General features: G+C 43.8%; 1 protein-coding gene across 2 annotated transcripts; it reads left to right on the top strand.

The window, feature by feature from the left end:
* The first annotated feature begins 229 nt into the window (after positions 1-229).
* Positions 230-15,625, top strand: LOC133510472 (uncharacterized). Of its 2 annotated transcripts, none has more exons than XM_061838395.1 (2): positions 230-9,516; positions 12,151-15,625. In XM_061838395.1, the coding sequence occupies exon 2, from the start codon at positions 12,532-12,534 to the stop codon at positions 13,852-13,854; it is 1,323 nt and encodes a 440-aa protein (XP_061694379.1). In that variant the 5' UTR covers positions 230-9,516; positions 12,151-12,531; the 3' UTR covers positions 13,855-15,625. The 2 variants fall into 2 exon arrangements, with proteins under 2 accessions (XP_061694379.1, XP_061694378.1); XM_061838394.1 differs by having other exon boundaries at positions 231-9,516; positions 12,172-15,625.
* The last annotated feature ends 1,906 nt before the right edge of the window (positions 15,626-17,531 follow it).

Raw genomic sequence — 17,531 nt, 5'->3', positions numbered from 1 at the left:
AATTGGTCTTCAACCGTTTGACAAATGGAATGATCGGGTTTCCTTAAGCGATCCAGCTGTTGCGGCAAGATGAGTGACATTTTCTGCACGTTCTTCTAGGCAATCGCCATCAACCTTGACTGAGTAAGCCTCCCAAGAGAGTGCCTAAAACCGGTACAACAGTGCCTAGCAGAGGGAGGATAAAACCATCTTTCTGAGACAGAGCCCATTTTTTTCTTCAGACTAGCTTTTTTATTTGCCAATAATATATCTGTCCATCCATCCATTTTCTTCACCGCTTATCCTCACGAGGGTCGCAGAGGAGCTTATCCCAGCTGTCAACGGGCTGGAGGCGAGGTACACTCTGAACTGGTTGCCAGCAAATCACACTTTGGAATGTGGGATGAAACTGGAGTGGGGAGAACATGCAAAACTCCACACAGGCGGGTCTGGGATTGAATCCAGAACCTCAGAACTGTGAGGCCAACGCTTTACCAACTGATCCACCCTGCCGCCCCAAAAATCTAATCAATTTTTTTTTTGTTTGTTTCTTCACTTTCTTGTGCAGAGAATATGAAAAGGGGATGTGACCTTTCAATATACTGAAAGCAATTTCGCATAAAGCTTTTATCAGACTTTGGGGGTTGGGTGACAAGATGTGTTTATATTTTTTGGACTTGGCGTGATACAGAGCTTTGAGTAGCGGGCCGTTTCTTTTTCAAAGCGTAGACACGTTTTTAGATATATAGACAGTAGGGCAGTGATCCGGAAGTACACCGGTCCTCAAAAGAAATTGTTCTGGGAATTGGGATTTAAATCAACTAGTAAATACCCGTGGGGCTCTCTCGTGGCGTCTTCGAAACTCTCTAAAAGTACTTTTTCTTTGTAGGTGTGTTAGCAGCGTGACGCTCATTTGTATATGATGGCTATACTGTGTAAACATTCTCACCACCTCAGTATGATGAGAAGCTTGAAAAATGAGGTCATCGAGGATAATCAGATGACTTTGCCGGACTGGAAACAGATTTTCATTCCTCAAAAGACTTGGGGAGGCCGTCTATGAATTTTATGTTTTTAATCAGCTGTTCTTCATACATGGGTTGAAAAGAATTATAAATCCAAACAATGTTGTCAGGTACACTTTTCATGACATGTTTACAATTTTCCAAAACACATTTTATATAGTATGCTTTCCTGGGTCCGTACGACCTGAGGTTGGAATGTATGGAATGTCCTCAGTGCTAATATTGGAGTTTTTTTCTTCAGAATTTTAATCTGAATTCTGTTATGAAGGAAACGTTTTTATTTTTAGGTTATAGTCGAAAAAATTATCGCACATTGATAGATTCGCTGAAAAAAAAAAGAAAAACAAAGCGGAAACAGCCAAGGAGGAACGCGACGTCAGAACCGGTGACAACAATGGCGAGCATTGGGATACATTGTAAGAACGCCGATGAATTTTCCGATATTTTCATTGTACAGCACTATGGATCTGCCTGTGCAAGTATGAGAAACTATTTGCAGCATCAGGTATGTCACCAATTTGCGTATACAAGGCTCGTTTATTATCGGACTAAAACAAGCAGATGATGATACCGTAGTCCACAGTCAAAATTGTTATATATATTCACTAAGGATTTTAATGAAAGGCATCTGGACAAAATGTTGCCACATGAATTTGAGAGCAATAGCTGGTGATATCTTGCTTCACCATAAATATAATTTCACGTGGTAAACTGATGCCATAACTAGACAGTACCAGTCGCACAATAGAGCTCGTGCACATGATGTCAGTTTGCACGGCACCATATTTGCTCATTTCAGAACAATGGGTATTAAAAAAAAAACCCCGTCTGTCGCAGTGGTTTACGGAGGTTAAGTGTGGCTGCAATCGCGTCCGTGTACGTTCCGTGGAGACTGTCACGTCCCATCGGAATGAGAGTAGGACCCAAATGCAGGACTCGGAAGATGCAAGGTAGTTCAAGGAGACACGTTTATTATATGCAGAGGTAGGGGATCAAGCAGGCAGTCCGGTGCAGCAGCGGTAGTTGGGACGTCGGGCGAAGAGAGCAGGTGAGCGGGCAGGCAGGAGTCGGTACACAGGAGAACAATCAAAGCAGGCAGAAGTAACGAAGGAGTCAGGCTTACAAGGTTGGTCGGAGAACGGACGAAGGTTGGTACACACAGGTTCAATCAGGGATACCGGAGCACACGAACGGGACATGAAGATCAACGAACTGGCCCCGGCCAGTTGTCATCGCGGTCATATAAATCCACAGCATAATCAGGCTGCATGAGGCGCAGGTGTGTACCTCCCAATCAGCGCACCTGCGTGGGCACCCGCACAGCTCGTGCTGGAGCGGCAGATCATGACAGAGACGACTCTGTCATCTTTTTTTTTTTTTCAGTCATACTTAATGAATGTGAGTTTGTATAAAACCTAATCTAATTTTTCATCGTACCTTCGTTTATTTTGATCTTCTAAATGTCTAATGGAATAGGACAAGACTCTGGGCGTCTTGCTATAAGACATATTTTTGTGTGCGACTTGGCATTTAACAATGCTTTTCTAGACCGGCAATATGGTGACGTAGACAAAAGTCACATGATTTTGTGACATAACGTCACCAATTTCACTGCGCCATATTGCCGATCAAAAAGAGCTGCTCGACAGTGTGGGGGACATTGAACCGGAGCAGAATATACACAATGCCCGAGACTTGTTGTGCTGTTGGTTGTTACAACAGACGAGACAGATATTCAAAGAGATCACTCTATGGAATACCAGCTGAAAAGATGGGAAAAGATTGATGGATTAAACGTGATGGATGGTGCCCGACCAAATACACACGACCACTTCTACTCTGTCATAGGCTTTCTCTAGATCCATGAAGACACAATGTAGTTCCTTCTGGCCTTCTCAATATAGCAGGGTGTTCAAATACTTGTTTTCTTCACAGTAGCACATTCTGGCATTTTCATTAGTTTTCCACTTGCATCCTCAAGGCAAATAATGCATCTGTGGTACTCTTTCTAGGCATGAAACCACACTGTTGCTCGCAGATACTTACTTCTGTCCTGAGTCTAGCCTCCACTACTCTTTCCCATAACTTCATTGTGTGGTTCATCAACTTTATTCCTCTATAATTCCCATAGCTCCGAACATTGCCTTTGTTCTTAAAAAAAGGGAACTTGAACACTTTTCCTCCATTCTTCAGGCATCTTTTCGGCCTCTAATATTCTGTTGAATAAGTTGGTCAAAAAATCCACAGCCATCTCTCCAAATTGCTTCCATACCTCTACCGGTATGTCATCAGGACCAACTGCCTTTCCATTTTTCATCCTATGTAGTGCCTTTCTGACTTCCCCCAAACTAATCATTGCCACTTCCTGGTCCTTCACACTTGCCTCTTCAACTCTTCCTTCCCTCTCATTTTCTTCATCAACTTTTCAAAGTATTCTTTCCATCTATAGAAGACACTACTGGCACCAGTCAACACATTTCCATCTCTATCCTTAATCACCCTTACCTGCTGCACATCCTTCCCATCGCTATCCCTCTGTCTGGCCAACCTGTAGAGATCCTTTTCTCCTTCTTTCGTGTCCAACCTGGTGTAATCGCTTTATTTTCAAAATCATTTTCCAGGAAGTGACACGTCGTTACAATGCGGAAATATACCACATTTGTCTTGGTCGGGAATGGTTCTTAATTCTCTCTGATGACGAAGACTGCGTGATCCTTCATCTGAATCTTTTCCAACATCTTCTTCTGAGGATATCAGAGCCGTATCCAAGGGGGTTAAATCAATCTCCGGATGTCACGTGCACCTGATATCATATAGATGAGGGGAAAACGTGATCTCATTCATATAGATAGTTTTCGACCATGTGACCTCATTCGGGTCATGTGGCCATGTTGGATGGGTTCACTCGATTGACACGCTGTTCATTCTATTGGTTTTGCATAGAGTTACAAAAATTTCCGTACGACTGTTAAAAGTGATGCATGATGGCTAAAAAGATTTTGGAAAGTTATTGGGGCTCATTCAATATTGTTTCAAGAAACTGTTACGAAAAAAAGTGCTTTGATCGACAATATCGACCTGTATGTCGGTAACCTATGCAGACATCGTCAACTATCTCCTCTTCTCGACAAGCGGTTATACCATGGGTCAGCTAAAGAATTACAAAGGTCTGGAGGCCTACAACCAATTCATCAATGGCTGGGTTTGTGATGCAGCGGTATCCATTGTTAGCAACCTGTGGTCCCACACTGCTAAGAAGAGTGTACCACACAATGCAATTTAAATGTGTAGGCTGAGGCTACTTCAATTCTGAGTGAATGCTGTCGAAAGTATTCATTGCGTGATTACAGTCAGCATTGTGTTAAATTATTTTGAGTATACCAATGAAAGAGGTGTAGATTATTATTTTAATTTTTGCAAACGTGCACATAACGATGACTTTGGAGAGATGCGAAAACCGAATATGTGAAACAATGAAATAAAGATGAAGATGGATTCATTATAGAGTACTTTGGGGATTTAGTTCAGTTTTAGTTGATTTTGTGGTGTGACAGAAAATACAGATTTAGAAAGACATGCATTGCATTCACACACGAGAAACATGTAGGCCCTTGGCCCTAAAGAATACTTCTCCTTCACAGAACTTAGTTATTGCTAAGTAGGTGTGAAATTCCAAAAGCTATCCAACACCTAACAAGTACAAAATGCTCCAACAAACTCTGACATAAGGGAATGATTTGGCCATAAGCTCTGCTCTGCTGATGCGAGACAGCCACAGTTGTCGCCGTTTGGTTGATAACTGCTCATTTTTCTCACACTGGTTCTTGATCACAGCTAGCAGTCGAAAGAAAAATGCTTTACAACACCCACTTTCATTTGAGCAACTGATAACATTGCAGTGCACGCCCATTCATACGCCTTTCTGAAATGATTTCTGCTTAATTACGATTTGCTTACTTGAATTCACCCATCCAAAATGGCGACCGCTTCCTAAACCAGAAGGTGTGTGACGTCAGTCGAAAACTATCTATAATCCGGTTGTTCAGTGTGATGTAGGGAGTCCACTTCCACACCCATGTGTTTTAGCTCTGAACAATATGGAAGAAGCCTTAACCCTTTTTCCTGTTACAAATTTCTTTTTGAACATCCTGGAAGGCGTCAGAAAGGGTTTAAACTCCTACAAGTCTTACCGGGTGATTTGTGTGAAGATCCATGCCGGAGTTATTCCTGGAAGTTTGCACGCTTCGATGGAAAAACAAAAGCTACAAAATCGAGGTAAGCTAATGTGTTTACATCACCGAAAGTGTAGGACAATGCCATGAGGTAATCTTATCTGTGCTGACATAAATTTTTTGTTCAATGATATTGATCCCATTCGTGTGAATATGACAGTGTCTTGTCATTTATTCATATTTGTCTTGAACCTATTCAGGTCTGTCTACAAGAAGATTCGTGTAACTGCTTGCAACTTTGGTCGAGCAGTTGGACGCAACTCTTACCCTCCCTTGCTCTTTTTTGCGAGCACAATTCAATATTAATGAAGGAATCAAGGTTAAAAATTTGGATAATTTTTATTTTCGCTAAACTCTATGACAGAAATGATTAATCAAAATTGAGCATAACTTTTACAGGCTGTGCACTGAGGGATCCTTCATGAATCCTTCTTGAAGCTCTCTGGTGGTATACTCGAAACTATCTAAAAAGTACTTTTTCTTTGAAGGGAAAATCTGATTAGCTGTAACACCCACTTGCAATTTATCTTGCGGGTTCTTAAATAGCGATTACATCATCAGATGACTTCATGTGTGATGTGAGTACACACACATCACTGGCCAGCCTGGATCTCCAGCAGGACTTGGACTTGCTCCAAGTGGTGTTCTTGGAGCTTCATTGGATGAAATCTTTGCGGTCAAGTGGCCCTGGTCAGCCAGAAATTTAACACTCACCCCAGCAAGCAGCTGAGAAGAAGGACTTTTATTTGAACAGAGATGAGGTTACTGGCTCATTGAAACAAAAAGTGGACCCTGCTTACTGGCACCAAATACAGGCTCATCTGTACTTGGCGGGGTGTTACAAGTGTGACTTTTTAGTGTAGACCCTTAAGGGCACAGAAATCTGTGATTAGGGATCCATCCCGGGTTTGGAACCTGGATGTACTTGACACATTTTACAAAACTGTTGTCCGGTAAAATGTTTTGGAAGATTTGTAAAAATGTTAGTATGTGTGTGTGTTTAAGAATCACATGCTGAATATATGTATATACCAGTTCTTTGGTTTTTTTTTTTTTTGTATTGTTCTTTATTTGTGCAATCACACCTGATGCTGTAAACCCAAAAATATTGGATAAGATTCATTTGTCAGTTTTACACAATATACAAAAATCGCTAATATATTTTACATATCTTTCACTATGGATGAATTTGTTGAAATGAGGTAAAAAGAAATCTTTGAATCCAGTAAATTTGCATTTTTTTGTCCCCCATGAAATCAGCACTAATACAAGTATATGAAGTATTTCAAGGTTCACAATAGATAATCATCAACGTAAAATACAACTAACCATTGACAATCATTACATGCATGAATAAAACCCAGGCTCCGACATTAAATCCTCTCACATGTCCCCTATATTACATTTGGCAAGGATGTCATAAATTTACTGATATTATGTGTAAGTTTGTGAACAGTACTATAATCGAAGCATATTACGACCAAAAACAAAAAGGGATCAAGTCTTCTTATCTGAAAAGACATCAAATATTCTCTAAGATGCAGTCATTCAGACATCACACATTACAAACTGATATTCATTGATATGGTTGTAAATTAGATAACCTGTCATTGTGGTAAATTTAATACTGACACCATCTATAGCATTTACCAAAGCCAACTTTTTAAACTCCCAACTTTGTCCGGAGAGACAATTGTGTTTCGGGCCGGCCGTGGTACATGTACCAGGCCATGTACTTGGATGAGTAACTATATGGGGATATTCGAAGTAAGTACGGTCGTACAATGGTATAGGCCTTTAGCAGGTATATGCTATGTGATTTAGTTATCTTATGAGCTGCAGCCACCTGTTTTTTTTTTCGATGGGAATCTGAAGAAAGATCAATCAGGGCAGGTTTCCTGTCCATTTGTGCACATTGGAACACAGCAAATTGAGGCATTTTGTTTGAGAACTTTCACAGAGAAGACCTTCAGGAAACACGTGTTCTTTGTTTGGGTCCGGAAGTAGAATTATCATGTGACTCATTACGTAGTGACTGAACAACCGGATTCCAACGAGCGAAAAAAAAAAAAAAGCAGGTGAGTAAACCCCCCCCAATCTTATGAATTTGTGGTGAATCATAAATATTACCAGCATTACCTGAAATCGGATACATTCAAGGTTTCATCTACCAAATATTGTTAATGTACCGAGGCAACGAAATATATATGTATAAGAATATATGAGAAATACATTGAAACTCCTCCAATGTTGGATGACTGGCTGCTGTGTGTTCATGTGAATTTATCACTGGGAAGTCTGAAATATGAGTCTCGAACACTAATTTTAAAGACCCTTGGTTGGTTACAAATTTACCTCCGGCGGGGTTTGTGAGGTGAGAAAACAGACATCCTGATACTTTTAATTATGTAGCCTCAAAATCATCTTCATTGTTCATGATCGGAACAACCACAGCATTTGCATCTGCCAAAAGGATGCCGTGAAAAATGATCAAATGCTTAAAAAAAAAAAGACTAAAGGGACACACTGTTGTTCAAAGTCTTCTAGCATTTTGAGTTCTCATCAAAGAACGGTACAATGGAAATTAAGACCAAAAAAAAAAACATTGTCATTGAAGACGCCTGCCTCCGATCACAGTCATGGGTTGTTGTTTTTCCTGCTTAATGACAATGTAGCTGAAGGAAAATGAATTCTTTGGTAATACATCCTCGATTTATGTGGGAGGGGACAATAGACTTGTACTCTATTGCATTCACACTTTCAAAGAAAATAATACTCTGCTTTGATAGGTATGATACCACGCGAATCTACAACAATTATGACATCGTTTTACAAAATGAGAGTATCTCTGTATTTGAAAGAACGATGGATTGAGTCGGATGAGATGTGAAAATTGTATTTTTGGGAAAAAGTAAAACATTCACTCCTGCATTCCGACGCTTGCATTATTCTTTTCAAATTACATCCATAAGCTGTTTGTTTGTAAATGAAAATTATGTTACATGTGTTGGTAAACTCGGACTTTTACTCAGTTGCTTCCTATAGTAAGACATCCGTGTGTGCAGGCACACAGGATCACTCGGATCAATAAGCATACACACAGACACGCATACAATAGTTATCTGATTTTTTTTTCCGCTTTAGAGAGATGACACCTCCTATCCAAGGAAACCATTTGACGATTGCGAGTGACGTCACCTCTGACTCCGGGGGATGATGCTATTCAAGAACCCCCAATCCTTGGAATTCAAGGTACCAAGCTTTGACGGAATTGCATTTTCCCCATCTGGATCCTCCTTGTAGAAACAAAGCTCTGCCGCTTCATGAAAGAACCTGTAGCCCCAAGAACAAAGGCGGAGTTCAGAATCCAGCTCCCATGTAGTGTTTCTGCCAGAGGTTGTTGAATCCTTCGCAAATATATTCTCGATTTGGGCAGGGCACCCGGACCTGATCCCTGGATAATAGAGCGAGAGGGAGACCAAAGAGAAGGTTGATGGATGTTATGAGGGAAGACATGAGGGCAGTTGGTCTTGAAGAGGAAGATTCAGGAGATACGCTAAGATGAAAAAAGATGACACACTGTGGCGACCCCTAACGGGACAAACTGAAAGAAAAAAAAGAAGAAGAGTTAGACCCACTACACGAACACACCTAGCACAAAGTTTTTCAGTGGATTTCTAAAAATAAATCGGACGTGGTCCATTTTTCATTAAGAAATATACACGCTGTATCTACTTTTCTCCATTTGGATAGTGACATTTTTGGGAAGGGGTAGGGACCAGGGTAAAAACAAAGTCGTAACAAACAGCAGATGGCGCATTGATGCAGTCTGCTGTGTTGGGTCTGTCTCAGTGAAAGACTGACTGCTGTTGTCTTCTTCTCTGATCAAAAAAACGTTATCTTCTACCCTGATCAAAACATTGTGTACCTGAAGTAAGAATAATTTTATTGTGTTGTTTTTCCATAATTAAAAGATGTTTCGCAATAGCTTTGTATAACCTAAAAGACGATCGCAATAGCTTTGAATAACCAGCAATGTCATAAAAAGATGTTTTTGTGTTATACGATGTCGTGCAACGCCATTTGTTGGTAACAAAGAATAGTGTGGCGTCAGGCGGGATGAATTGGCCACTCACCCCTCCTTCCGCACACGCTTAGAGTATAAAAGGAGAACTTTAGATACTCTCGGTAGAGTCTGCTGCGGGTTGCGTACGGATGCCCAGCCGGTATTGAAGCTGCTCTCTACCTGGAGTGTTGGCTCTCCCTCCTATTGGCGCACGGTAAGAGCTGGATATTCTTCTAAGAGCTGATTGGATATTACTTAGCTTCATACCACGTGATTTGTGCTTGTGCTTGTGTTACCATTTCTGTGTAGGACCAATAAAGTGCCAATTGTTGGTAGCCAGAAGTGTGTCTTGTCTTCATTTCTGAGTGCCTATCTCCGACGAACCTATTAAAATTTGATACCGAACTCCTGAGCGAGGTATCAGAAATGTTTTAAAACATTTTTGGCGTTGTCGGCAGGATCGCGGAGAATACATTCAGAAATGGCTTGTTGCTTTAAGAGCAAAACTGTGAAGGAGGCGGAAGTGGCCTCAAGTTTTAAGTGTAAAACTGTGAAGGGAGCGGAGGTGGCTCCCAATGAGGATGGCGTCTCCGACTGGGAGAGCCTTGGATTTGAAGAAATAGGGAAACTCCTTAGACAGTACGGGGGACGCCCTAAGCCGTGGATAGGAGAAATTCCCTTGGCAACTCCACCGCTGCTACAGCGCATGTTAAGCAGGGTGGATGTGAGGGACAAAGCCCCGCTGGGTGGCGTCCGAGAGATGTTGTGGATTTTTGCCGAAGCCTGGAAGGAAAGAACAAAGGCTTTGGATAAAGTATGCGCTTCTGAAATGCAAAAAGATAAAAAGATAGCGCAACTTGCAGAGAATATTAAAGCGCTCGAATCTGACCAAGCTAAAGCGCAGAAAATCTTGGAGAAATCAGTGGCTTTTATTTCTTCAATGGCGCGCGAGAAAAGTAATAAAAGACCGCGTCGCATCGACCCAAAACAGGTCCGCTCTTTCGCTGTGGCACTCCAGGAAGACTGGGAGCCAGAGGGATGGAATGGCGACATATGGGGAGATGGCGACATGCAATATGGCGGGGAAATGAAATCTCAACCGCTGTATCCACAACTTGGACATCTCCAAGTTAAACCGATCTCGCGGAGACGGGAGGAACAGCATGGTGTCTTGCCCGTCTTTGAAGAACAGCGAGATGAGAATAATGTACCTATAGTTGATAGGGAAGGAAACCCTATAGTGAGGTGAATAAAACAGCCTCAGCCGCCGCCCAGAATGACGATAACAGAAGAGGACTTCTCTCAGGAAGAGATAGCCCATTTAACATCAAAGTATCGACAAAAGCAGGGAGAACCAGCTGATTCTTGGCTCAGGCGGATGTATGAGGAAGGAGCTGACGCCATAGAGCTTGACTCAGAGGACTTTTCGCGATTTGGAGGCTTGAGTTCAGATTCTCGAATGAATGCCGAGTTTCGTGCAAACGGGAGAGCAATGGCGGTAGGTGATTCTTTTTCGCTATTTGCCTTGTATGCTATGACAGCGCAATCTGTGTATCCAACGTGGCATGATTGGCCCGAGATCAAAGGGCCTTGGGTAACCATCCGCGACGCAATTCACAGAATGGGGAGATTGTGTACGCGCGAGTCGATATCGCGAGCGGGTCATGCTTTTATTGACGAAACAGCAGTGCCAAAAGTGGTGCGTGATGCAATGATTCGAGACGCACCTCCCCACTATAGGTCTGCGATACTTACCATTTTGTTAGGAGCCGTCGATAACAGCTTCAGTGACGTAAAAACGCGCTTGTTGGAGTTGGCGACTTTGGGAGATTGGGGAGACACAGTACATCAGCCTTGCCCTGAGAATTACAGGTCCGAAACAGATGGCAAACGACCGCGCGCGAAACCGCCCGAAGCCGGGAGTAGTAGGCGGGAAATGTGGAAAGCACTCATTGTAGCGGGAGTACCGGCAGAAGAAATTGACGGGCTACCCACAAGTGCCTTGGCTGCAAGATGCAAACAAAGGGGATTGAAGGTAAATTGCTTGAGCAGGGGATCAAAGGGAAAATCAGAAATTGCTCAGCTGGCCACCATCATAAAGGGAATGATGACGCCGGCAGCTCAACCAACAGCCCCTCCCTTGGATGCATTTGAGGATGAAGAAGAGGAAGAGGAAGATACAGACTCAAGCGACGACATGCTAGTAGACACAAGAGGCCCCAGCTATGTGGCTGCTGTGAGAAAGGGCCGAGCGAAACCCAAGAGTAAGGGGAAAAATAAGGACAAGAGGTCACGTACCTTTGACCTCCTCAGCTAGGATGGAGGACAAACTCAGTCAACCAGCCAGAACAAAATTATCAATCGATGGTCAGTTGGGGACATCAGACCCCATGTTCAATTGGACACGGAAACCCTGATAAAATGAAGGGTGAAAATGTTCCACTGCGAGGATTGGGGGGACAAATTGTAAATGGAAAAGCAGTAATTCTTCCATTAAAAATTGGGAAAATGCCAATATGGAAATTTGAAGTGGTCGTCACCCCCATCCCAGAGTGGATAATTGGAATGGACATCCTGGCTGGAATGACTTTGTATTTGAGAATAGGTAAATTTCAATTTGGAACAGGAATTGATGTGCGGACAATATTGGTGGGAAAGGTAAAAATGACACCGTTTCCCATATCTTTGGGGAAAATGCAATCAGGACCTCCTCGAGCTGCGGAAATTATAGCTCAGGGGTCTGATGCCACAGTCAGTGTTTTATATCAAAGAGAGGAAAAATGGGTGAACGTACCCGTGAACAAATGTTACATGCGAGAATACTAATCATGTTTTCTTTTGTCAATAGTGGTAACCATATCTGTTGCAGCTTGGTGGGTGCTTGTTGAAGTGGGAGCTGTTGATTGGACGACCCTCGACGGGAGGACGCAGAGATGGAAGACATCCGGCGCCAAGGAATTGGAAATGACTGGGTCATCTGCCTCCTTGCCGTTGGTGCCATGGTCCGACCCTCGTGGGGAATGACCGAAGGTCATGTGTGCGAGACAAGCCAGTTCATCGGGATGAGATGGAGAATCTCGGTCAACATCCCCTGTGATCTTCCCATGATGATCCACCACGAGAGTGATACGGGGGAGTAAGGTGACAGTCTCCGCTTCCTGCGTCATGTGTATGTGGGATTTGGACGAATGGAAATATTGGGGGTGTCAAGCTGATCATCGAAGAAACAATGACGCCAAAAATAACTCAAACACACTTGACTCCAATCCTTGACACCTGTACACACCTAGCTCAAGCAGTGGTTGAAACCAAGATATACTGGACAATTCACTTTCCCCCGATTCCGATATGTAATAGAATAAAAAGGGCATGGTATGATACTTTGTTGGGGGGAACGGGAACCGTATTGGGATTGGCAAATACTGCTGATAATGAGGTAACTAGGACCATGCTGTCCAATACTGGAGAACACTCTGCCAGGGCCTTGCATCAAATAGGGGTTTGGCTTCCTAAAGCTCTGGTGGGACAAAAAGAAAATGCAAAACTTTGGAAAACAGTGTTTAATTGGGATATCAAATTATGGGACGAAGCAGAGAAAGTGCTTCAGAACTTGACAGAACAGAGTAGCTGGACAGTATGTAGTATTCAAACTCTACACGCTGCGGCTCAAAAGGAGTCGTTTCTAAGGATAGTTACGTCGGGAAATTATCAAGAGTGGCGGAAGGTTTGGAACATTTCTGACTCTTTGTGGTTGACATTACATCCCGAACACACCAAATGTAACAAAAATAAATGTACGGGGTATTGGACCCAGTACAACGTGACGACAACAAAGGTGGTTTGTAAATATCAGGTTTTGCCTGTTATAACGACAAGTGGATATTGGTTTTTACACATGGACGGAGAGTGGTTTGAACCAAAAACCAACAAAACCTTTAAATCAGATTTATGTGATTTAACAGACCAAGGGTTGGCTTGCAGATTACAACATGCGTACTCGAATCCGTGCCTAACCGACTCAGAGGTTGTACTTTGTGATTGGACTAGGGAGCCAGCCAGAGAGATGATGTGGCAAGTTGGACCGCATACTCTCTGTGTGGCTACAACACAAAATAACTCACAAGTACCTTCGGTTCTTTTTGTAGGATGCCTTCAAGATGTACACATATGGCGCTGGGGAAACATGACGTATCGTTTGACTAACTATTCGGAGTCCCGCAGGTTGACTGCGGTCCAGTGGGAGGTACTACGCTCCCCCTGGTCAGTGTCTCTGGAACGATTCAAATGCGCATTGGAGAGTTCTACAGACATCCAAAAACTCATCAAGTCACATGCCTCTAACATTTCCAGTCTCATGGTGTCAACTATGGTAGTAAAAGGGGAAGTAGTGCATGCCGCTAAATTAGTCTCATCATTGGTGGGACATCTTCACAGGAATGTCCTCCACTGCGCGTACTACTTTCTTGCCACCCTTGATCGTGTTAATGATTATTTGTGTGCTTACGCTATGCAATATGGGAACTTGCTATTATGTGCGACGCATCCGGCTTGAGGTAGAGAAGGAAATATATAATCGCCTATAATCAATTGCTTACATTTTGAATGATGGAAAAACATCAAGAGTGGAATGAAGTAAGAATAATTTTATTGTGTTGTTTTTCCATAATTAAAAGATGTTTCGCAATAGCTTCGTATATGTTTCGCAACAGCTTTGTATAACCTAAAAGACGATCGCAATAGCTTTGAATAACCAGCAATGTCATAAAAAGATGTTTTTGTGTTATATGATGTCGTGCAACGCCATTTGTTGGTAACAAAGAATAGTGTGGCGTCAGGCGGGATGAATTGGCCACTCACCCCTCCTTCCGCACACGCTTAGAGTATAAAAGGAGAACTTTAGATACTCTCGGTAGAGTCTGCTGCGGGTTGCGTACGGATGCCCAGCCGGTATTGAAGCTGCTCTCTACCTGGAGTGTTGGCTCTCCCTCCTATTGGCGCACGGTAAGAGCTGGATATTCTTCTAAGAGCTGATTGGATATTACTTAGCTTCATACCACGTGATTTGTGCTTGTGCTTGTGTTACCATTTCTGTGTGGGACCAATAAAGTGCCAATTGTTGGTAGCCAGAAGTGTGTCTTGTCTTCATTTCTGAGTGCCTATCTCCGACGAACCTATTAAAATTTGATACCGAACTCCTGAGCGAGGTATCAGAAATGTTTTAAAACAGTACCCTAGCGGATAATTGATGAATTGCTGTCAGGTTCACCAATCAGACATTCATTAAAGAGGACAAAAAGGAAGCAAAGACACCAGTTCAAGTCTCACGAGGAGAGAGGAGAGGAACTGTCTCGTACAATTCACCACTGCACTCTCTGATTATCCTCTCCTCAGCACCTCTATTTTTAGTTTTAAGACGCCCCTTATTTACATGGATGTTACAAAAGGGAGACGGCAAGCAAAAAAGTTGGAAACAAGGTATACATGTTTGTTCATGTGCGTGTGCATGTGTGGAAGATTGATGAATACATGTGTGGTCATCTTTTCTTTAACAGGCGGCAGTTCTAACAGTTCTGATGATTAGATGTTTTTGTGTGGATTCCTATTTTGTAAGATATTTAAGTGTCCTCCCAGTAATTCCTTTTTTTATGTTTACTTCTATATTTCCTGTCAGAGAGGGAATTAAGCCTAGTCCTAGTTTCAGCAAGCCATCTCTTCCCAACAAATGTATCGGACAAATTAAAAAGTTGCATTTTGTGAGCATTAGTTGGGACATTTTTGATGGGGAGATGACTGCTCTCTTCCTCATCTGCGGCCACAATTATTAAATGTTTTGCATAAAGCTCCATAAATTTCTCCTTCCTCTGTCAGAAAGGTGTCAACTTTCTTTTTCTTATTTTGTAGCACTCTTTCTGCGTGTAGTGCTTGGTTAACCTGTTGTTACAGGCTGCCAGTCGGTTTATAAACCCAATGTTTTTCAATCCGTTGTTTTGTAGGATTATTTGAATTCGCATGAAGGGCATTTTTTAATTGCCCTTGATACACACTCCCTGGAGTGTGATCTTCAGGAATGCCACTGTTTGCTTTAAAACATGGAGTCATTCCAATTGTATATTCTTCGAATAGTTCATTGTTGTTTTATTTTGCTCTTCCAATTTTTTCTAAATCTCGCAGAAGTGTGCAACATTAACCCTTGAACTCCCTGCTGCTGTGAGAAAGTACTTTGCTGTCATCCAAATTTGTTGTACTTCCACACCATTTAACTGGTAAGATTTTCTCAAGTATTCCGTTCCCTGGACGAATTATGTTACATCAACTTTATGAGATGTGATTGATACCTTTTATGGCCGTTTTCACATCATCTTGAGTCCAAACCCCAGATGGCCACCAAACGCCAGGCGTCCAGGTGGACAGGTCAGGAGGACAACCCGAACGCCAACCACCAGGGTCCCCACGGGGCGATTCGGGCGGACGACATCTGTGAGGAACCAAACGGCGAAGCAGGAACCAGGCCGAGGCAGGCAACTGCTCCGGACGAGAACTTCCCACGCCGTGGTTGCGAGACGACCAGGGACTGGTCGCCACCGAGGCTTGGTCAGGAGGCAGCCGTGGATTGGTCACCAACGAGGCCAGGTCATGAAGCGGCTGGGAGCCATCAGGAGCAACGAGGATGATGGAGAGAAGGACCAGAGCCATGACCGCCACCATTACAGCCATCCCGAAGTCTCTCCAGCTCCAGGGTGTCTCCACAGAACTCCCCAGCTCCTGTCGCCGTCGAGACAAGGGTGTGGGACGGCCGCGGATCGGTCGCTGCTGGTACTCCTGGACAGGAACGTGAGAAGGTGGCGGCAGCGGCATCACCACCTCCTCCTGGACGGCAACGCGAGAAGGCGGCGGCAGGCAGTGCCACCTCCTCCTGGACAGGAACGTGAGAAGGCGGCGTCAGTGCCACCTCCTCCTGGACAGGAACGTGAGAAGGCGGCGTCAGTGCCTCCCCCTCCTCCTGGACAGGAACGTGAGAAGGCGGCGTCAGTGCCTCCCCCTCCTCCTGGACAGGAACGTGAGAAGGCGGAGTCAGTGCCTCCCCCTCCTCCTGGACAGGAACGTGAGAAGGCGGCGTCAGTACCACCTCCTCCTGGACAGCAACGTGAGAAGGTGGCGTCACCATCGCCACCTCGTGGACGGGAACATATGGACGTGCCCGACGCTGTCGGAGCAGGAACAGGGGACGACCGCGGGCCGGTCGCCGACGAAGCAGGAACGGGGAGCGAACGCGGGCCGGTCGCCTCTGGTACTCCAGGGCACGGACGAGAAGCGGCTGCAGAGACGTCACCACCTCCTGGACAGCAACGTGAGGCGGCATTGGGTCGGTCCCCACTGCCACGTGAGCTTGCAGTGCATTCGTTGAAACAGCAACCTGGGTGTGGCGCGGTGGAGGATCCGTTTCCAGGGCGACATGAACAAGAGTCGGCAGAGAGTCAGTCGAAATTGACACGTGGGCGTGTCTAGGGAGCTGGCCAGTTCGTTCTGTCACGACCCATCGGAACGGGAGTCGGACCCAAATGCAGGACTCTGTGTGAATGTGGTCGCGAACCTCCACTCACACTTTTACACATGCACACATTTCACGGAGCTCACGTACCGGACACACATTGTCCTTTTCTCAGTTTTATAGACTAATTAGTCTACTCGATAGGGACTAGTATTCTCGAGGTTTGATTCTGCTGCAGTCACCCAGACGCGCATTCACTCATTCCTCATCAGTGTGGGAGTTTCCTTGGCAGTGGGAATGAGAACAGCTATCTTACAAGTGGCCAATGAAAATAAATTAGTTTTGTTTGTGTTAACAATGGTTTGAAAAGCAATAACTTTCTTACAATCAACAAATGAACTGAAGTACCCCTTTTTGCGATTTTTTTTTTTTTTTTTTTTTTAAATCTGTTTGGGGTTGTAAACTCCTGAAAGGGACCTGCTTGTGTGAGGTTTTTTTTTTCTTTTTTTACTTCATCATTCGTCTTTCATTGTGTGGAAAATATTGGTAATTTGTATGGTCTCCGAAACAGTGTTTTGAATGGAATGAGACCCTTACCCGCTTGTAATGTATGTATAGTTAGACTAAATGTATCATTGTCTCCAAATTGCCCCTAGGTGTGATTGTGAGTGCGGCTGTTTTGTCTCCATGTGCCCTGCAATTGACTGGCAACCAGGTCAGGGTGTACCTTGCCTCCTCCC

Source organism: Syngnathoides biaculeatus, chromosome 13, assembly GCF_019802595.1.
Source record: "Syngnathoides biaculeatus isolate LvHL_M chromosome 13, ASM1980259v1, whole genome shotgun sequence".
Taxonomy (NCBI): domain Eukaryota; kingdom Metazoa; phylum Chordata; class Actinopteri; order Syngnathiformes; family Syngnathidae; genus Syngnathoides; species Syngnathoides biaculeatus.
The sequence above is the reverse complement of the archived record's forward strand: the minus strand, read 5'-3'. Positions and strand labels throughout refer to the sequence as shown.